This window comes from Strix uralensis, chromosome 10, assembly GCF_047716275.1.
Source record: "Strix uralensis isolate ZFMK-TIS-50842 chromosome 10, bStrUra1, whole genome shotgun sequence".
Lineage (NCBI taxonomy): Eukaryota > Metazoa > Chordata > Aves > Strigiformes > Strigidae > Strix > Strix uralensis.
This window is the reverse complement of record NC_133981.1, coordinates 19226086-19242500: the sequence shown is the minus strand read 5'-3', so window position 1 is coordinate 19242500 and position 16415 is coordinate 19226086. Positions and strand designations below refer to the sequence as shown.

Genomic DNA, 16415 nt, shown 5'->3' with positions numbered 1-16415 from the left:
ACTCTGGAGGAGAAAGAGAGATGCTGGCAGGGGAACAAGAGCCACGTGCTGCTGGCCTGCAGAGCCGTGAGTTACTGATGTGGTCAGTAAAATGATGAAAGTTGTGGCTCTGGGGCTCATCCCAGGCTTTCAGGGCCGGGTGCTGGCCATGCCACTGCCCCGCATGGGGTCTGCAGCAGCTGTGGCTCTGGTTTTGCTCCAGGTTTGTGCTTGTAACCCTCGCTGCTGGCAGGGCTGGCTCTGCAGAGGTGTCCCCCTGCTCACTGCCCTCCCAGACCCCAGCAGCAAGCACCAGCTGGTACAACACCAGGGTCTGGAAGCCCTTGGAGGATTTACCACCTCTATTCACTGGGGCTTTATTTGCCCTCCCACGGGCAGGAGAGCATTAGCAGCCAGTGCTGGCTCCAGCTCCATCCTCCCTCAGGCACAGGCTGGATCCAGGTGCGAGAGGAGGATAGATGGGCTCCAGCCACCCCTTTCCCTCCATGTGGCTGAGGAAGTTATTGACAAACAAGTTAGTACTCTGAAAGAAAAACACTGCGGCATGTTTGCAGCTGCCTCCTTGATCAATACTCAGCCATGGCTGAGCCCGCTGCCGACTGGATTTCAGATGACGACTGTGGGGGTAATAAGAGCCCTGGGATCAACTGTCTCGGAGATTATTACAGGATGAGATGCTTCACTGCTTTACAATGTTTACTTAAGATTTATATTCCCTATGTGTATATAAGGGGGTTGTCGTCTTTTGTCACTGGTTGATCATTTTTTGATGGTGGTGTGCACACCATCTTAGGGGTGTGTGTGTGGTAAGTTCAGTGAATGGGGAGAGGATGGGCTGGGGACAAGAGGGAGAGCCGGGGTGGGGGCACCCCGGAGCTGGTGGCAGGAGGTGGGACTGTGAGAAGGTGCCCTCTGCTCTGATGCATGCAGGCAGACCAGGATGGAGGCTCTTGAAGCACATGGAATGGGCTTGAGCCCTTCTGGATGCTCTGCAGTGACAGATGTGGTTTCACAGTGCCCCGTCCCTGGAGAGGAGGGGGTTAGTGCCAAAGGAGAGGGCTTGTGCCATCATGGAGGAGGAAGAGCTGCAAAACCAGCTTCTGGGGAGTGTCTCTGCCTGGGACTTGGCTTGCTTGACTTTTTCATGTGTGTTTGTTTTTCACCTTCTCACCTTAAGCTTTCACCTGTGTTTTCTTGTTTTGGGAGGATGGTAGGATGCTGCGTGGACCTCTCTGGCCTGGTAGTGCAGGACTATTGTAATCTCCGGCAAAGATCTCTCCTTCCAGTGGTGCGCTCAGGTGCGGGAGGTTAATACACTTCACATCGTTGGGGAAGGCACCGAGATGAGGGTGATAATGGCTGCGCAGGGGGAAGTTAGATGAAGGCTTAGTAGGAGCAGCTCCCCCTCAGAGCAAATATCCCTGGGCACACGCAGCCACTGCATACCGGGCTGTGGCTGGGCCCTTCCTTACCGGCTGTGGGGGGAAGCTGGGGACACCATCCTAGCTCCCCAAGGAGCATCCCCCAGCATCAGCACAGGCATGGGGTGCTTTATTTCCGTGAGGAGGCTTGGGGCACAGGGCCAGCATTGTTGCCGTTACGCAGGGTTGCTCAGTCTCCTCTTGCAGAGTGTTTGCCATAATCCTGTTTTATAAATCCAACCTTGGCCTTTGACCTCCCTGTGCTGCTCTGGTCTCTGCTCCGCTGCCTCCCAAGTTAAACCCACTGATCTGACTGAGGCGGGAACAGCCAGGGCATACTTATTGCCATGTGGGGGCTGGGAAGAGAGATTTAGCAAAGCATTGGACCAGTTTACCTTGGAAAGCTGCTGTGCAAAAATATTGGAGCAATGCAGGAGAGCCCTGGGTGCGATAGAGGAGAAGGTGGGCAGCACCCTTGGCAGCTTGCTATGTCGGGGACAGTCCCCCTGCACCCTGGCCCCTCAGGCAGCAGGGATGATGACAGCAGGGATGGTCCCCTCCGCCTAGAGAGGAGGTTGTGGTCCCTGCCTGCACCAGCTCCAATGCTCAGAGCATTTCCCACCACCTCACTTCAAGCAACTTCGGGACATCAAACTGGCTGCCCCCTGAAAGGCGCTGCCATGGGTGAGCGTGTGTAGATGAGCCTTGCTCAGGCTGGGGTGGGTGAGCTTGTGGGTGATTGGGGCTGAGAAGTGAGGTCCTGGATCAAAGCAGGGGAAAAACAGCAGCCGTGTGTTTGGAGGTGCCGTCCTCTAGGTAGACAGAAGGTCACCCACCTCTCCTTTTCCACGTGGCTTTCAGGAGGGAGGGTGCACACCCAGCCGTGCCGCCTTCGCCACCCCATCCCAAGTCCGTGCCATCCCAAGTCCGTGCCATCCCTGAAGCTCCTTAATCCCAGGCAAGCCGGTGTGCTGAGCTGGGAGCTCCTGGAGGATCTGCCTGGGTGAGCAGCGAGGTGGAGAGGAGCGTCGTGTGGAATATGAAAGAGGCTGGGGCACGATAAAGCCCACGCAGCGCCTCCCCCCTCACAGACCCTGCCATCGGGATCTCCAGACACCAATCCCTTGCAAATCTCCTTCTGGCCTTTTATGACCTGTGGAATCATTTCAATTTGGTGTTTTCAGCCTCTAAATCTCCTGTCCTTAGCCCTCGGTGACTTCTGGGGAAAGAACTGCGCTCCTTAAAGTGCCACAGCCAGGGCAGTCCCTGCACCAGAGGCTGCTGGAAATTCGCAGGTATTTCACATCCATGCTTTACTTGGTAATTACTCTAATTTTTCTTGCTGTTGGAACCACACAATTGACACCCTCAGGTCTGAACCCCCTCGAGGTTTTGGTGGCTGCCATGTACAGACACGGGACCCCGACATGGCTCCCCCGTTCACTGCCTGCATCCCGGGCATCTTGCAGTCCCTGCACGCAGTGCACCTTGAGATGGACTGATTGATCTGTAACACTTGAAAAATAATGGTTTAATCATTATTAAGGATTAGAAATAATCCTTGAGCTGTATCGATCATAATAGCATTATTCATGATGATCTCATTTGGCATTAATGGGGATGTCCTGCAGCAGTGTGTGGCTCCAGGCGGACTTATCACCTGCCCTGAGGAGACGTGGCCTTGGGGGGTTTTGCTGGAGCAACAGGACCTTCCCAGCCCTAACACACCACTGCAGGTCCTGCTTGTGAGCAAAGCTGTCCCAAATAGCCCCCTCAGGGGCCCTGTCCTTGTTGCCACAGTTTTAGAGGGTCCCGAATCCAGCAATCACCCATCCCATTCATGCCAGCATCCCGTCTCTGGGCAGGGGCTGACTGGGCCTCCCCTCTAGCACCAGCCAGGGATGGGACAGGATGGGGCTGCTCCCATGGGAGCCCCCCCAACATGGCATCAGTCCAGGCGTGTCCCCAGCGGGGACAGAGGTGAGCAGAGGAGGGATGTCTGGCTGCCCACTTGGTTCCTCTTTCTTCTCAGTCCCCATCTTGGTCACAGGACCGAAATGCCTTTAGCGAGGAAGATGCTGCAGAAGTAATAGCTGGGAGGCTCTGGGGGCAATTCTCCTGGGGTGGGTGTCCGGCAGCGCTGGGAGCCAGCACGGCACCCTACCATGGCTGTGCCATCCTGCCGCAGGCTCCCTTATCCCTGCAACATGCTGTTTATCAAACAAGAACATCTGGATTTATTTTTTTAAAAAAACAAAGTTGTGTCTGGATCGACTTTGATAAATTGACATTTTCCAGAGGAAAAATATCTTCTGTTGAAGTGTCATTCCTGGGTGTAGCCGTCCCTTACTGCACCATTTGCAACCCTCCAGGCACTTCGCACAAGGCGGTGAATAGTTAAAGATGTCCATAAATCTTACCCTGGCCCATAATAAACAAACACACTCTTATCAAGTATAGAAAAATGCATATTTCATCACTGCTGCCTTAAACGCGACTTGGAATAAATGCTCGCCTTTAATCAGCCATCTCGATATATAAACAGAGCTCAAAAGCTTGCAGGGATGAGGTGCAGAACTGGGCCACAGCTTTTCTAGGCAGCTCCGGAGAGGCAGGGCTGTGGCTCTGCAGGTAAGCCCCCCGCAAAATTGCCCTGAAAATTATCAGTGTGGCTTCTCTGTCCAGCCATGCGTTGTTTCCCATTCTCTTCTCTCTGCCACTGGAGCCATAGGTATTTTTGCTTCAGTGCTCAGCTGATAGCTGATCTTTCCCCTTGGATGCTGGCCATTGAAAGCAAGCACTTTGATTTGGAAATCAAGATTAAAAAAAGAGAAAAGATTAAACAGGAAAGTTTTGACCAGTGCGTGCCGAGATTATGCAGTGATGGATACGTGTTTCCCTGCATCTGATAAGAACAGGCTGTGTTCTCTGGCTGGGGAAGGCCAGATCTGTGATGCCCTTCACCATTCGTCACCTTACTTTTGAGTACCTGTGCTTTGCCACGCTCCCGGTAATACAGTACCTGCCATCATGGCCCTGCTCTCGCTGTGCTGGGTGCTGCCAGGGCTGGGTGCTGCTGGGGCTGGCTGCTGCCACTCTCCTGCAGGCATGGGGGACATGTGAAGGAGGCACCATGGAGCCTCAGGACTTCGTTTCCCCCAGGCATCCACTTAGAAGGGCTGAGGCATTTTGCATCCCCATGTGCTGACGGGAGCGCTGGTGGATCTGGTGACAGCCGGGACGGTGGCTGTGGCACGGGTGGCTGTGCCCAGGGCTCCTGCCCACCTCTCCGGAGATCATCATCTCATGTGTGCGTGCTCTTATAGCCAGGCACTCTCCAGGCCCTGGGGAAATAAATTCCCAGGGCTGTAGATGGACTTCACTGCCACCCCAGTGGACTCCCGCCAGCATGCTGGGTCCCTGCTGAGCAAAGGAATGGTTTGTGGTTCACAATGTGAAAGTTGGGTGTGCAGGAGCACTGGGAATCTTATGTGCATCTCTGCAGTGCTGCCCAGGTGGTTGTTTGGCCCAGGTTGTCACCCCATTGTCGGTGCTCCTTCCTCCTCTCAGCCAATTCGGGGGGCTGGAGGCAGCCAGGGCTTCCCTCCCTTCCCGTGCTCTGGCTGTCAGCATCTCTTGCGTGGAGTAGAGCATGTCCCATCCCGCTGGGGGATGCAGGGAAACGAGGAGCAGGCGATGCAGCAGCGCCTGCCGTAAGGCACATCTTTGCTTGATGCGTCTCCTGCTAACTCACTAGGGAGCCTTCCTGGGCTGCGACAGCCTCGCAAGCCTCATGGCCAATTAACCCCGTGCAGATTAGCCACTCAGCCTGCAGAGCTGAGACCTCCGCAGCATGTGTTCCCTGGGAGCCTTGTAAAGCCAACGGCTGGTGGGGAACAGGTGGGCTGTGCTGGGTGCTGCGAGGCTGCGGAGATAAACCCCACGTCCCTGCAAGTGGTGAGGGTCCCTGGCACCCAGGGGTCCAAGTGGCCCTTGGCTCTGTGGGCTGGCGGAGGACACCGTGCTACCTCCAGCTGGGCTAATCGGGTTGTACAGCCCTGGCAGGCAGCTCTCTGGGCAGCTGCCTGCACCCCGGGGGCCCTGGGGCTGGTCGAGGGACAGAGGGAAAAGTGTGCATCGCTTGTTTTGCTTTTGGCTTTACTTGCTTAGTGATGCAGAGTGGATCCTGTTGGAAAGCCTGGAGCTCTTGCCCTGTCTGTCCCCTTTGGCGCCATTAAAGGCCAGATTGCTGCTTCTTCCCAGCACTGCCAGTACCCCGGGGACTGCCTGGTCTCCAGCCCTGCCCTGCTGCACTCTGTGCTGGTGTGGCCTCTCATGGCTGAGCCCAAGCCCAGCAAGACTGCCCCAGTGCTAAGCATTGCCCCATCCTTCTCCTCTGGCTACCCCAGCGTGGGCAGCAGCCTGCCCGTACTGCCTGTTGCCTCCAGAGCCATCAGGATAGAGACACTTTTGTCTCCTTTGAAGCCTCATGCACTTTAGTGGGAGAAGGTTGTGCTTGCACCAGCCTTGGGTGAGACCTGGACAGGCAGCTCAGCCCTGGAGCCTCCTGCTGCTCCAATTCCTCTGGAAACACCGGCTTGCTCCAGGAAAGGCAGGAGCAAGCAGAGAAACACCAGGTCCCCATGCCTGGGACATCCTTCTGCAGGCATTGCTGCCCGTGATCCCTCCTCCTGCCCCATTGCCTGCGTGGCGGAGGGGTGGCAGGGTCCTGGGGTATCCCCCAAACAGAGGCATGGTGGGTGCTGAGGCAGGTGTTGGTCCCAGGTTGACACGGGCAATGCCCCGCTCCTCTCGCTTTCCCCGGGCTCACTTCTCCTCTCCCACTTGCTTTGCAGAGACTTGCCAACGCGGCAGAGAAGTTCCAGAAGGCTCATCACTGGCAGGACAACATCCGGGTAAGGCTCCGCGCACGCCCCGGTCGCTCCCACCCCCTTCCCTCCTGGATGCTGAGCTCTGTGGAGGCACCGGCCTCGGGGATGACTCCTGGCACAGGAACCAGCTTTTCATCCCACCCCTGCTCCCATCCCTCGGCTCTTCCTTCTCTCCTTGCCTGCGTTCTCGGCTCCCTCACGAGTTACCGATGGCTGTGCTGTGCCGCTCGGCACGCAGGCAGCCCCAGCACCGCCGCCTGCCAGCACTAACAAGAGCAAATGAAGCGATTTTGAGCTCGTTTCCAGCCTTGCCTCTGCCTGCACACGCTCTAAGGAGAAGGCAGGAGGTGAAGGTCGAGCTGGCAGCTCAATGCTGAGGGTTTTGGGGCTGGGGAGACTCTTACCCCCCGCCATCTCTGGCAGCCGAGTTTGGTCTTGCACAGGGTGACGGCAGCAGTGGCTGGTCTGTGTCACCTGCCAGCAGTTGTGGTGGGGGCTGTTTCTGGGGGAAGGAGCAATCTGGGCTGGGAGAGGGAAGATGCAGGTTTAATGATTGCATTTGACTTTGTAATTCTGGCAGTGATAGCACTCAGCGGGAACCTGAAGGATTCTGTCTGGAAATGCTCTCAAATTATAACACTAATACAAAAGGAAGGAAAGGTTGTTTTCCTCTAGTGCAAATGGGGTCTACAATAAAAAATACTCCTGAGCCACCCAGCCCCTTCCTTCAGGTCAGGCCAGATCCTGCCCAGCCCTGGGGAACCCCCGGCAGTCACCGAGAGGACAGCTAAGGACAGCCCTGCTGTTGGGCCTTGCTGGTGTGTGTTGGGGGGTATTTCTCTGTCTGCAACCACGATCCACTCAGGGAGGAGAGGAGATGAGGACTTGGAGCCACATCCCAGACGTGCAGACCCTCCTGCCATTGGCGATGGTCACTGATGTGGAGAGGAAGAGGCAGGAGGAGCAGAAGAGAAGGCAAGGTGTCGACCTGCTTGGATTTTGTTTGCCACGTGGCCGGTGTGGGGTGGACACTCATGGCCAGTACTCGTCCCCCCTGGGAGCTGTGTCTCATAGGCACCCGGGGAGGCTGAGCTCGCAGGGCTCTTCCCATCATTAGCAGAAGCAGCCTCGCTAAGGAGAGGTGAGGTGTCCCCGCTGGACCTGCTGTCCAGCAGACAGTTTTCATTGGCACCAGCGGTCACCAAGACCTTTCTGCATGAGAGCGCTGCTGAATTACTGTCACCTCTTTCCAGGAGGCTGGTGGAGCGGAGGTTAAGAGGATAACAAGGTTTGGTGCAGGCACTGGCTGATGCCAGTGCCGGTTCCTTGCCAGCAGCTCAGCTGCAGGCTCAGGGCTCCCAGGGGAGGCTGCAAGCCCCAGGGCAGCTCATCCCCAAGCACCACCCAAAGCTTGGCCATGGGCACCCCAGGGGCCTCGTGGTGGCCCCGTGCACCCCACACTGGGCTGGCACCCAGCGGTGGATGCCCTGTGACCGGGGCACGGGCAGGGCGGGCAGAGCTGGAACAAGGTCCCTGCGTTTTGCAGCACTCCTTGCTGCTTCTGCTCATCCCCTGGGCTGCAGGGACAGGCAGCTGCTGCGCTGCAGGGCCCCTCCGCAGCCCCAAAATGCTCCGTCTCCATCCAAACCCAGCTGCTTTCCACTGTGAGCGGAATAACAGTCGGGATACAAAACATGCCAGGAAAGGCTGTAGCGCTGGGGAACTCTTGACTCGTTTTGCCATTCATGGCACAAACCTTTCAGAAATCCACTTTCGTAGAAAAAGTATTTTTAATAGCACTGTTTGCAACCACTTAATCAAGGTAATTAGGAGCGAGTCACCCAGAAACAATGTGCAGCGATGCGTCACCACAGAGCTCACCGCAGCTTTATCAGGACAGCCCAGACCTGGCTGGGACACTTGATGGACTGGCCCAGCTCTGCTCACAGCACCCGGGGCACTGGGCGCTTGCTCCCCCGCAGCACACGGCCCTGCCTGCATCAGCCCTTCCTGCATCAGCCCTGGTTGCTGAGCAGAGCAGAGGGATGGAGGGGCTGCGTAAGTGGCTCTCACAGCCAGGGTTGAACCTCCTTTTACTGTCCTTCATCTGTAAAATGGCAGGGCACGGTCAGACCTGCATGCCAGCACCGGTGACACTGGCTCTGCTGCTGTCCCCAGCTTGCTGTCGGTGCTGGCACAAGCAGCAGGTAGGAAAGGCAGCAGCTCAGCATCCCCAGCTCCTCCTCTCCTTCCTTCCCGCTGAGCAGCTTGTTCCTCCGGGCCGCAGCTCTCCCCTCCTATCCCCGCATGTCGCGTCCTAACCTTGCGCCAGAGTCGATGACAGATTGCGGCGAGCGCGGTTATTTTTGTGTTTCCATCCGAAGGCGCGCTGGCAGATGCTGAGTGTTTGCGCTGCATTAGTGCTAATGGCAGCCCCATTAAACCTCACTGCAGATGGGTTGCTATGGAAGTCCGGGGGAAAATGAAACAGGAGCAGGAGCCCAAGTGGGTGGGAGGCTGCTGCCAGCAGTCACTCATGACCCATCTTTACAGGGAAAGTTTCTCTTTTATCACTTTTTTGTGTGTGTTTCCAGCCACATGCCGGCCATGCTGGCTTTCTGAAGGGGTTGAGTTCAGCCTCCCACCTCAGGGGGCTTTGCAAAGCACCTCCTTGTTCCCAAAACACTCCCCCTTGCCTTACACTGTCCTGCCCTATCCCTGCTCCTTGTCCTTGCCCACCCTCAGGCCCCCCATGTCTCCTGGCTGTGCCAAGCAACACACTGTGTCCTCAGCTCCATGTGTCCCCAGAGCTCCCCTGGATGCTGGTGCACTTTTCTTGGCCAGAAGCAGTCTTGGCCCCAAGGTCACCCATACAGTGACACCCAGGGCACCCTCATGTTGTTCGTCCAGCTCGTTTCACCCCAGGGCTGGGTGTCAGCTCAGGGTGGCACAGTAGGCAGGGACAGGGGCACAGCACAGCAGGCTGTGGTGCAGGGCCACTGAATCACCCTTGGTGATTTGGAGGGGGAGAGGCTGTGCCCTTCTCCGCCTGCACAGCAAGGGTCTCTCAGGGATGCACATTCACCCACCAGCGAAGGCTGGCGGAGCCCTGGAAAGGTGACAGCTGGGTCCCATTGCCTTGGGTTGGGCTCCCAGCATGGGGCAGCACGACCGCTTGGCACTGATATGATATAAGACCACAAAAAGGCCCCAGTTTGCTGTGGCCTGGACAACCAATTTTTCCAGTGAGAAGCTTCTGGCCTCTGGGCTCCAGGGTTCTGCAGGGGGTCTGCTAGGACAGGCACATCAGGGTTGTCAACCTGCTCCGGATGTCCCCAGCCCTGTCCCCAAGCCGTGGGAGTGGTGCTGAGCCCCCCCATGCAGACCATCCCCAGCAGCAGATGGAGGTGCCAGGGCTGCAGCTCACACCGTGATGCTGTTTACCAGGTTTCCATCCTCTGTTTGTCACCCTGTTCAGTCAAGAGACCTGCAAAATGCACCTATAAAAACACTGCAAGGTTGAGTTTTTTGCTGCCATCCTTTGTATCCATCCTCGCTGACAAGCTGCCACACTGCCTGTCGGGCATCCCAGCCAGCTCTGTGTTCTGCCAGCTCCCCTTCAACCACGTGTTCCACTTCACTCCAGGATTTTCCAGTGCCTTAGGTTCTTTGCCAGACCTTCAGCCCTGTCCCAGCACCATCCGCAGGGGCTCAGGTGTCCCACACCCCCACAGCGCACGGCAGCAGGGGCCATGCTGACCCAGGGGATGCTGTTGAAGGCGCAGGTCTGCGCTGCCAGCCGTGAAGTGCATCCCAGGGCATCATCATCCTCACTGCGTGTCGATCTTCTGCGGCAGCCGGAGCTATTTGTCTCTTTAAGGGACACTCTGACGTTGCGGAGAGCCATCCCCACATTTATGTGCACTTGGCAGGATTATATAAATTGCTTTTAAAAGTTGACTTCTTTATAAGCCATTTTCTGCTTCATAAAATGTTTATTACTGTTGTTTTTCTCCCAGTTCTTCTTCCTCACTGCATTTTCCATTGCTACACTGGGAAGCTCCCCTCTTCCTTCACCTACTGCCCCCCTCTCTCCCACCTTTCCCCACCCTTCAGGAGAGGAAAGGGGTGTTTGTAAGGGTCAGAGCCCAGTAGGCCCTTTATCTTTGGAGAAAAAAAAGCGCTATACATTGAGTTGCACATCTAAGAGCTGCTGGAAACAGGGTTTAACTGCTGGGCGCAGCACGGGTAGTTTCGGGGTGCGGTGACATGCGTGGAGGCGGCAGAGGGAGCACAGGCGCCGGGCAGCCCCACACCGCTGCCTCCATCCATAACCCCCGCCTGCAAGCACGCGAGCAAATAACAAAGCCCAGATAATTTCAAGCTCCATTAGAAACGAAACTCCGGGGAAAACAGGATCGCTGTTTGCCAAATGGGGAAGGACAGGAGCAATAACAGAGATTGCGCTCCCGACCACCCAAGAAAGGTGAGGGATAAAGCGGGGGGACACGGCAGGGCGTCTGGGTGCCCCTCCGCGGCTGTACAGCCCTGGATGCAGCATCCCTGCAGGAGCGGGGCCCTGCCAACCGCCTGCTCCGTCCAGCACCGCCGCGCTGCGTGTGTCTGCCGTGGGAGCGGCGGCCGTGCCACGCCGTGCGTGGGTGCTGGCAGCTGTTCCTGTGGGCTTGCCGCGGCGATGCAGGCAGGGCTTTGTGTTCAAAGCGGCGTTAGAAGGGCGAACGCCAGCTCCTTATCCCCCTTTCATTTTTCTCCTCCTTTAATTACAGATCCTACTTATCGGCCGAGAACAGAAAGATCGTCGCTGTAACCTTGCACTTGCCCTTGTAGAAGGTTTACCTAAAAAGTTAGAAAATAAAATCAAATACTCTAATTTGCAGTCATCTTGCCATTTCAAACCCAGTTTTCATTACAGCACAGAAAGTGCATTGAAGCTGTGTTTATAACCCCCTTTTAGATAACAAATCACATTTTCTTTTGGCTGGCGAGTGTGTAGAATTGATATTTTTTTTTTCAGTTTAATGGGTTTGTGTGTTCAGGAATGATCTCCATCAACTGAGAGTCTTTATTGTGTTTGATATAATGTCAGCTTTCATTACGCTCGGAGAATTACTGTGTTAAAGCACCAACCTTGCTGTAGAGCCGTTCTGGCCAAAAAGCAGAACAAGAAAATCATTCACAAAAACCCCGTGTTGGTGCTGTTCCTTCTTAAAATCCAAGGACGAGGCTTGAGGGGGCTCCCCCGTGACGGCCAGGCCACCCATGACAGTCCCGTGGGTGCAATGGTTCGGTGCGGGGGCTGCCGGCTCTCCTCCCAGTGCTGCCATCCCGTCCCATCCCATCCTGTCACTGGCAGGGCAGGGGGTCCCTGGCTGCCGCCAGCTCTGCGTGGGTGCTGGCATCTCCGTGGTGCCCGGGTGCAGTGGAGGGGAGAGGCAGCCGTCGCTCATTTGAGGCAGCCTCGAAGGAGCGGGAGCGGACAGGAGATGCCGTGTAAAGAAGAATAGCTGGTGAGGCGTGATCAGATAAAACATCTTCTGAGGGAGATGAAAAAACTGTTGACGGGTCACTTAAATATTTCCCTAGCTCTGTCAGAGAGGCAGAGGGAGGAAATTGCTTTTTAAAAAAAAAGATGCCAAGGCAGATTACGATGACTGTTTCCACCTGTCCTGGGTAACTGCTGCTGGATGGGATGCAAGGGGACTCGTATGGCAAGGCCTGCAGGAGAGGCATGTTCCCCACCAGCCCGGTCTGGAGTCCTTCTGACAGCCCATGGTGGCTGGGGCTAACCATGAATATTTTCCTCTTCCCGGGACTGGAGAAGGATTCATCATGATGCGTATGGACAAGGATAGCTCTAGCTCAGTGGAAATAAAAGGTTCAGCCCCTACCAGCCGCTGCCGGTGGTCTTCCTGATGCCCAGAGCCAGGCGTGGCTGGGATTGCAGGTAGGAATTTCTCTCAGGAATTCATCTGGTCCCTTTGGGACCCTGGTCCTGGCAGTGGCCCTCACACTGCCCTGTGGCAGCTGTCGCAGAAACACTTTCTCTGCCTTGTTACACAGCCAAGGCCACTGTGCTTGTGGCAGGGCCGGGAGACCTTGGGGTGAGCACTCACCCAGCTGAGACCTCCAGCCCCAACTGTTAGCTGGGGCAAACTGGCTGGCATGGACTCGTCCCCAGGCACAGCCATCAGCCAGTCCCATCCTGCTCCTCCCAACACGGGTGGGCTTGTTGGGGTCAATGCTGCGGTGGGAACATGCTGTGTCCCCCTGCTCATCCCCTGCTGCCACCCAGCCTCAACAAAGACACGAGGCTGCAGGTGTGGTAGGAGCTGCAGGCGCTGCAGGCTATCTCCCATGCGAAAGGTGCAACTATAAGCAAAATCTGTTGCTATTTCTGTGTGCTTAATGGTTCAGGGACATGAAAAACTCCCTCAATATTCACTGCCTATTATAAGTGCTAATGGCAGAGGAAAGATGGGCTAGTAGAGCCACTGGTGCTGTGTGGGCATGCCAGCTCCCGCTTGCTTTCCCCACCCGCTGAATTGTCCACCGGTCTGAGCAGGCACAGATTCCAGTCACCTGGCTTGTCCCCATGTCAGCGTGCCATGGGCTGGGATGCTGGCCCTGCCACCGACCCCGTCCAGCCCCGTCCGGCAGCTGGGGAACAGGCTCATGCCAGCTTGGGATCCAGCTTGTCTTCCCCAGCACCCTCCGAGTTCATCCTAACTGCCTGGAAAGCAAGTAGCTGCAGGATTTGGCTCTTCCAGAGTCAATTAAATCTTCAAAGAGATTTCCTGACCGCAGGGGTCACCTGTGCCACTCGGAGAAGTGAAACCCACAGCTTGAGAGCCGAGATCGACCAAAATCAATGCGATGCAGCAGGAACTACCTGCAAAATCACCCCAAGGAGCCACAGAATCCCCAGGGCATGTGATCTACAGGGTGACCCTTACAAGATGATGGCAAGCAATCCTGCGGAGGATAACAGATCCACGGGAGAAGGATTAGCCATCTCGAGTGAACTTATAGAAAAGCTATAGGTGGAGAGTGAGCCGTGGCCCCTCTGCTGTGTCCCTGCCAGCTGCATGCTCCAGCTGGATGGGCTGGAGCAAGGAGCTGATGTGCCACCAACAGCTCCTTCTGAGGTTTTTTTGGGACAGTGGCAGCTACATGCGTGACATGGTTTGATTGCCACCGACTTGGAGGTTTGGGCCAGCACCCCTCCATCCTGACATTGCCAGGCTGCAGTAACATAGCAGAGCACCAACCTTTCTGGCGTTATTTTTAGTTGCTGTAATTGTTTGAGGTGAAAAAAGACCTATTTGAGTGCTCTTGGAGAAGGCTGTGTGGGAGTGGCAGGGAGAAGTGCCCCTCACTGCCCCCCTGAGATCCCCTGTGCCCTTCCTTTTTGTGGGCTTTGGCTCAAACCTGGTCTGCCGGTGTGTGGCCAGGAAGCACCCATGCCGAAGCAGGGTCCTCCCTTCAGCTGCTGGCAAGGCTCCAGAAGCCTGGTTTTTGCTTGGTGTTTTAGTGTAAAATTGGCAAAGTGAAGCACAGGGCTGTTATGGAGGGCTCAAGGGGGACAAGCAGGACCTCAGGTCCCCAGGAGACTCTGGCATGCAGCATCCCTGGAGCCCCATCCAGGACGTCCCACCTGGGTCCAGCCCTGGCTGGGGGCTGCCAGGTGGCACCAAACCACAAGGGTTTGGTGCAGGCATGGTGGTTGCTCAGTGGCTTTGCTGGAGAAGCCTGGGTGATGGCTTCAGCAGCATTTGCAGATCCCTCTGTGATTGCACTTAACTCCCAAAGTTGTTTCCCCTTAACTTGCACTGAGGGTCTAGGAGACTGAAATAACGCCGTGCTTATCTGCTAGCAACACAGCACTTACAGTGCCATTATGCAGATGCCATTTGGCAATTACAGTGCAAGAAAATGGGCAGCGGTTAACACATCATCGAGGAGCAGCTACGCAGTATCCACCTCCCCTTCAGCACAAACCAGCAAGTGCTTTTTGCAGGATTGTTTGCAAGAGACGGGGACAATATTTTGCCCTGAAATCCCTCGACATCTTCACCGCCTTGTTTTCTTTATTGGTATTTATTCTGAAAGGCTCTAGAAATATCAGTGCTATTTACACAGACCGGGTGCTGGGTTTAACATGGACCAGAGGAAGAGGAAGAGAGGATTACATGAAGAAGGCAAGTGTGTGAAGAATGTGAGAAAAGAAATATTAAGGAGAGGAAATTGTAGGACCCCGTGTTGCCTCTTGGGAGACCCCCAGCATCTCTCTAGAGCATCTCTGAGGGCTCTGTGTTTCCTTCCTAGAATAAATTCTCACCAGCTCCACTGGCCTTCATGGATGCCCTGCCAGCTCCCGCAGGCTCCCTCGCATCCCATGACCGCCCCCAGCATCAGCAGGGTTGTGTCAGGGAGAGCGGAGCCTGGCATCAGGGCATGGCACAAGGCCAGGACCACGATGACACTGGCTGTCCCATGTGTGCTGTCTCATGTGTGCAAACCTCAGCTGTGGTGTGGAGTGGAGCCGGGATCTCACCCACCTGCTCCCGAGGTCATCAGGGCTTGAAGAACTGCATGGCAAGAGCTCTGTGATCCCTAAGGAAACCAGTGGGAGAGATGTCCTTCCAGGAGGTCAGCTCCCCGTGCCATGCTGTGCCGTGCCGTGCTGTGCCATGGGAGCACTGGAGCAGGTGAAAGCAGGACCAGTGGACCAGCTCTCCTCCCCCAGCACCACCTTGAGCCCTCTCACCCGCTGCGGGACCAGGGCCACTGCGTGACGGAGGGGATTTGAGCTTTTTGGAGGAGCCGATGGAAGATAAAATGAATAACAAAGCACCTTCTGGATGGCTGTTGTTAGTCACACTCACTTCTGATTAAAGATCATTAAACATGAAATTAGCTCGTTTGTGTTACGGGTCTCCCGGGGGTTCCTTTAATTAGGAAGTGCAGATGGCCCTGGACCCGGGGAGACGGCAGCGCCGGCAAGGGGCAGGGGCGTGCATGGGGCTGGGAGCAGCGCAGGGAGGGCATCTGAAGAGAAATTAATTTTTTTTTCCCTTTTCTTGTTGTTGTAAACCCCTCAGCATTTCACAACAAATCACAGATAATTAATAAGTACATTCCCTTAATGACTAGGCTTTTTAATAGCAGAAATTGGAAGATGTGTCAATTTTTTTTTCACTTTCCTCTCTTGGTGCTGCCTTATCACCATGATTAGAGTCGCAGAGCCCATGAGAGGGACTGGCCTCTTTGCCCAGCAGGATGCTGAAACTGCCCTTTGCAATCCCCATCACTGGGGGACGTTGGCCACTCAGCCTACAAGGGTCCTGCTGCCACCCATGCCACCTGAGAGCAGCATCCCCGCTCCAGGGGCTTTCCCACCTCTTGGCCGTCTTGTGTCTTAACTTCCTGGAGAAGCAGCAGCAAACTGCTCTAGGGAGCAGGTTTGTGGCTCGAGGATAATGCTGGTGAGGGGTTAGTGACTGCCAGCTCCCAGTGGGGCCAGGATGGTGGAGCGGCTGGTACCAGCTGCCTGGAGAGCCGCTCGGACCTGCTGGTGCCTTTCCCTGGCACGAGCCCATGGCCAGGCTGGGCTGGGTGTCGTGGTGCCACCAGCCCCAGCACGAGCCCATGGCCAGGCTGGGCTGGGTGTTGTGCTGCTACCAGCCCCAGCAAGAGCCTGTGGCCAGGCTGAACTGGGTGTCGTGGTGCTACCAGGCCCAGCAGGAGCCCATGGCCAAGCTGGGCTGGGTGTCATGGTGGCATCAGCCCCAGCACAAGCCCGTGGCCAAGCTGGGTGCCGCAGAGGCAGCAGCAGAGCAGGAGCGGGAAGGATGGGGATGCAGTCAGTGCCGCTAAGGTTTTGGCTGGCTTTCTGTTCTGGGCCCAGATTGCTTTCCTCGTTAAATAATAACAGTAACAATCATCCCAAAGCGCTGCCTGTGCGTGCGGGGAGGAAGGCTGGTTTGCACGGCGGCTGCTGACGGCTGATTGAGTGGCAGACATGTTAGGGCCGCGATGGCTGCCGGTGCGCTGCATTGCGCTCGCATCCCGGCACGCAGAG

General features: G+C 56.1%; 1 protein-coding gene across 3 annotated transcripts in view; it reads left to right on the top strand.

Moving 5' to 3' along the window:
• CACNA2D2 (calcium voltage-gated channel auxiliary subunit alpha2delta 2) overlaps window positions 1-16415 on the top strand; it is a 226548-nt gene that overhangs the window by 175284 nt on the left and 34849 nt on the right. For all 3 annotated transcript variants that reach the window (XM_074879544.1, XM_074879543.1, XM_074879542.1), the window contains exon 4: window positions 6278-6337. In XM_074879544.1, coding sequence (XP_074735645.1) covers window positions 6278-6337 — 60 coding nt within the window. The remainder of the gene's footprint in view (window positions 1-6277; window positions 6338-16415) is intronic.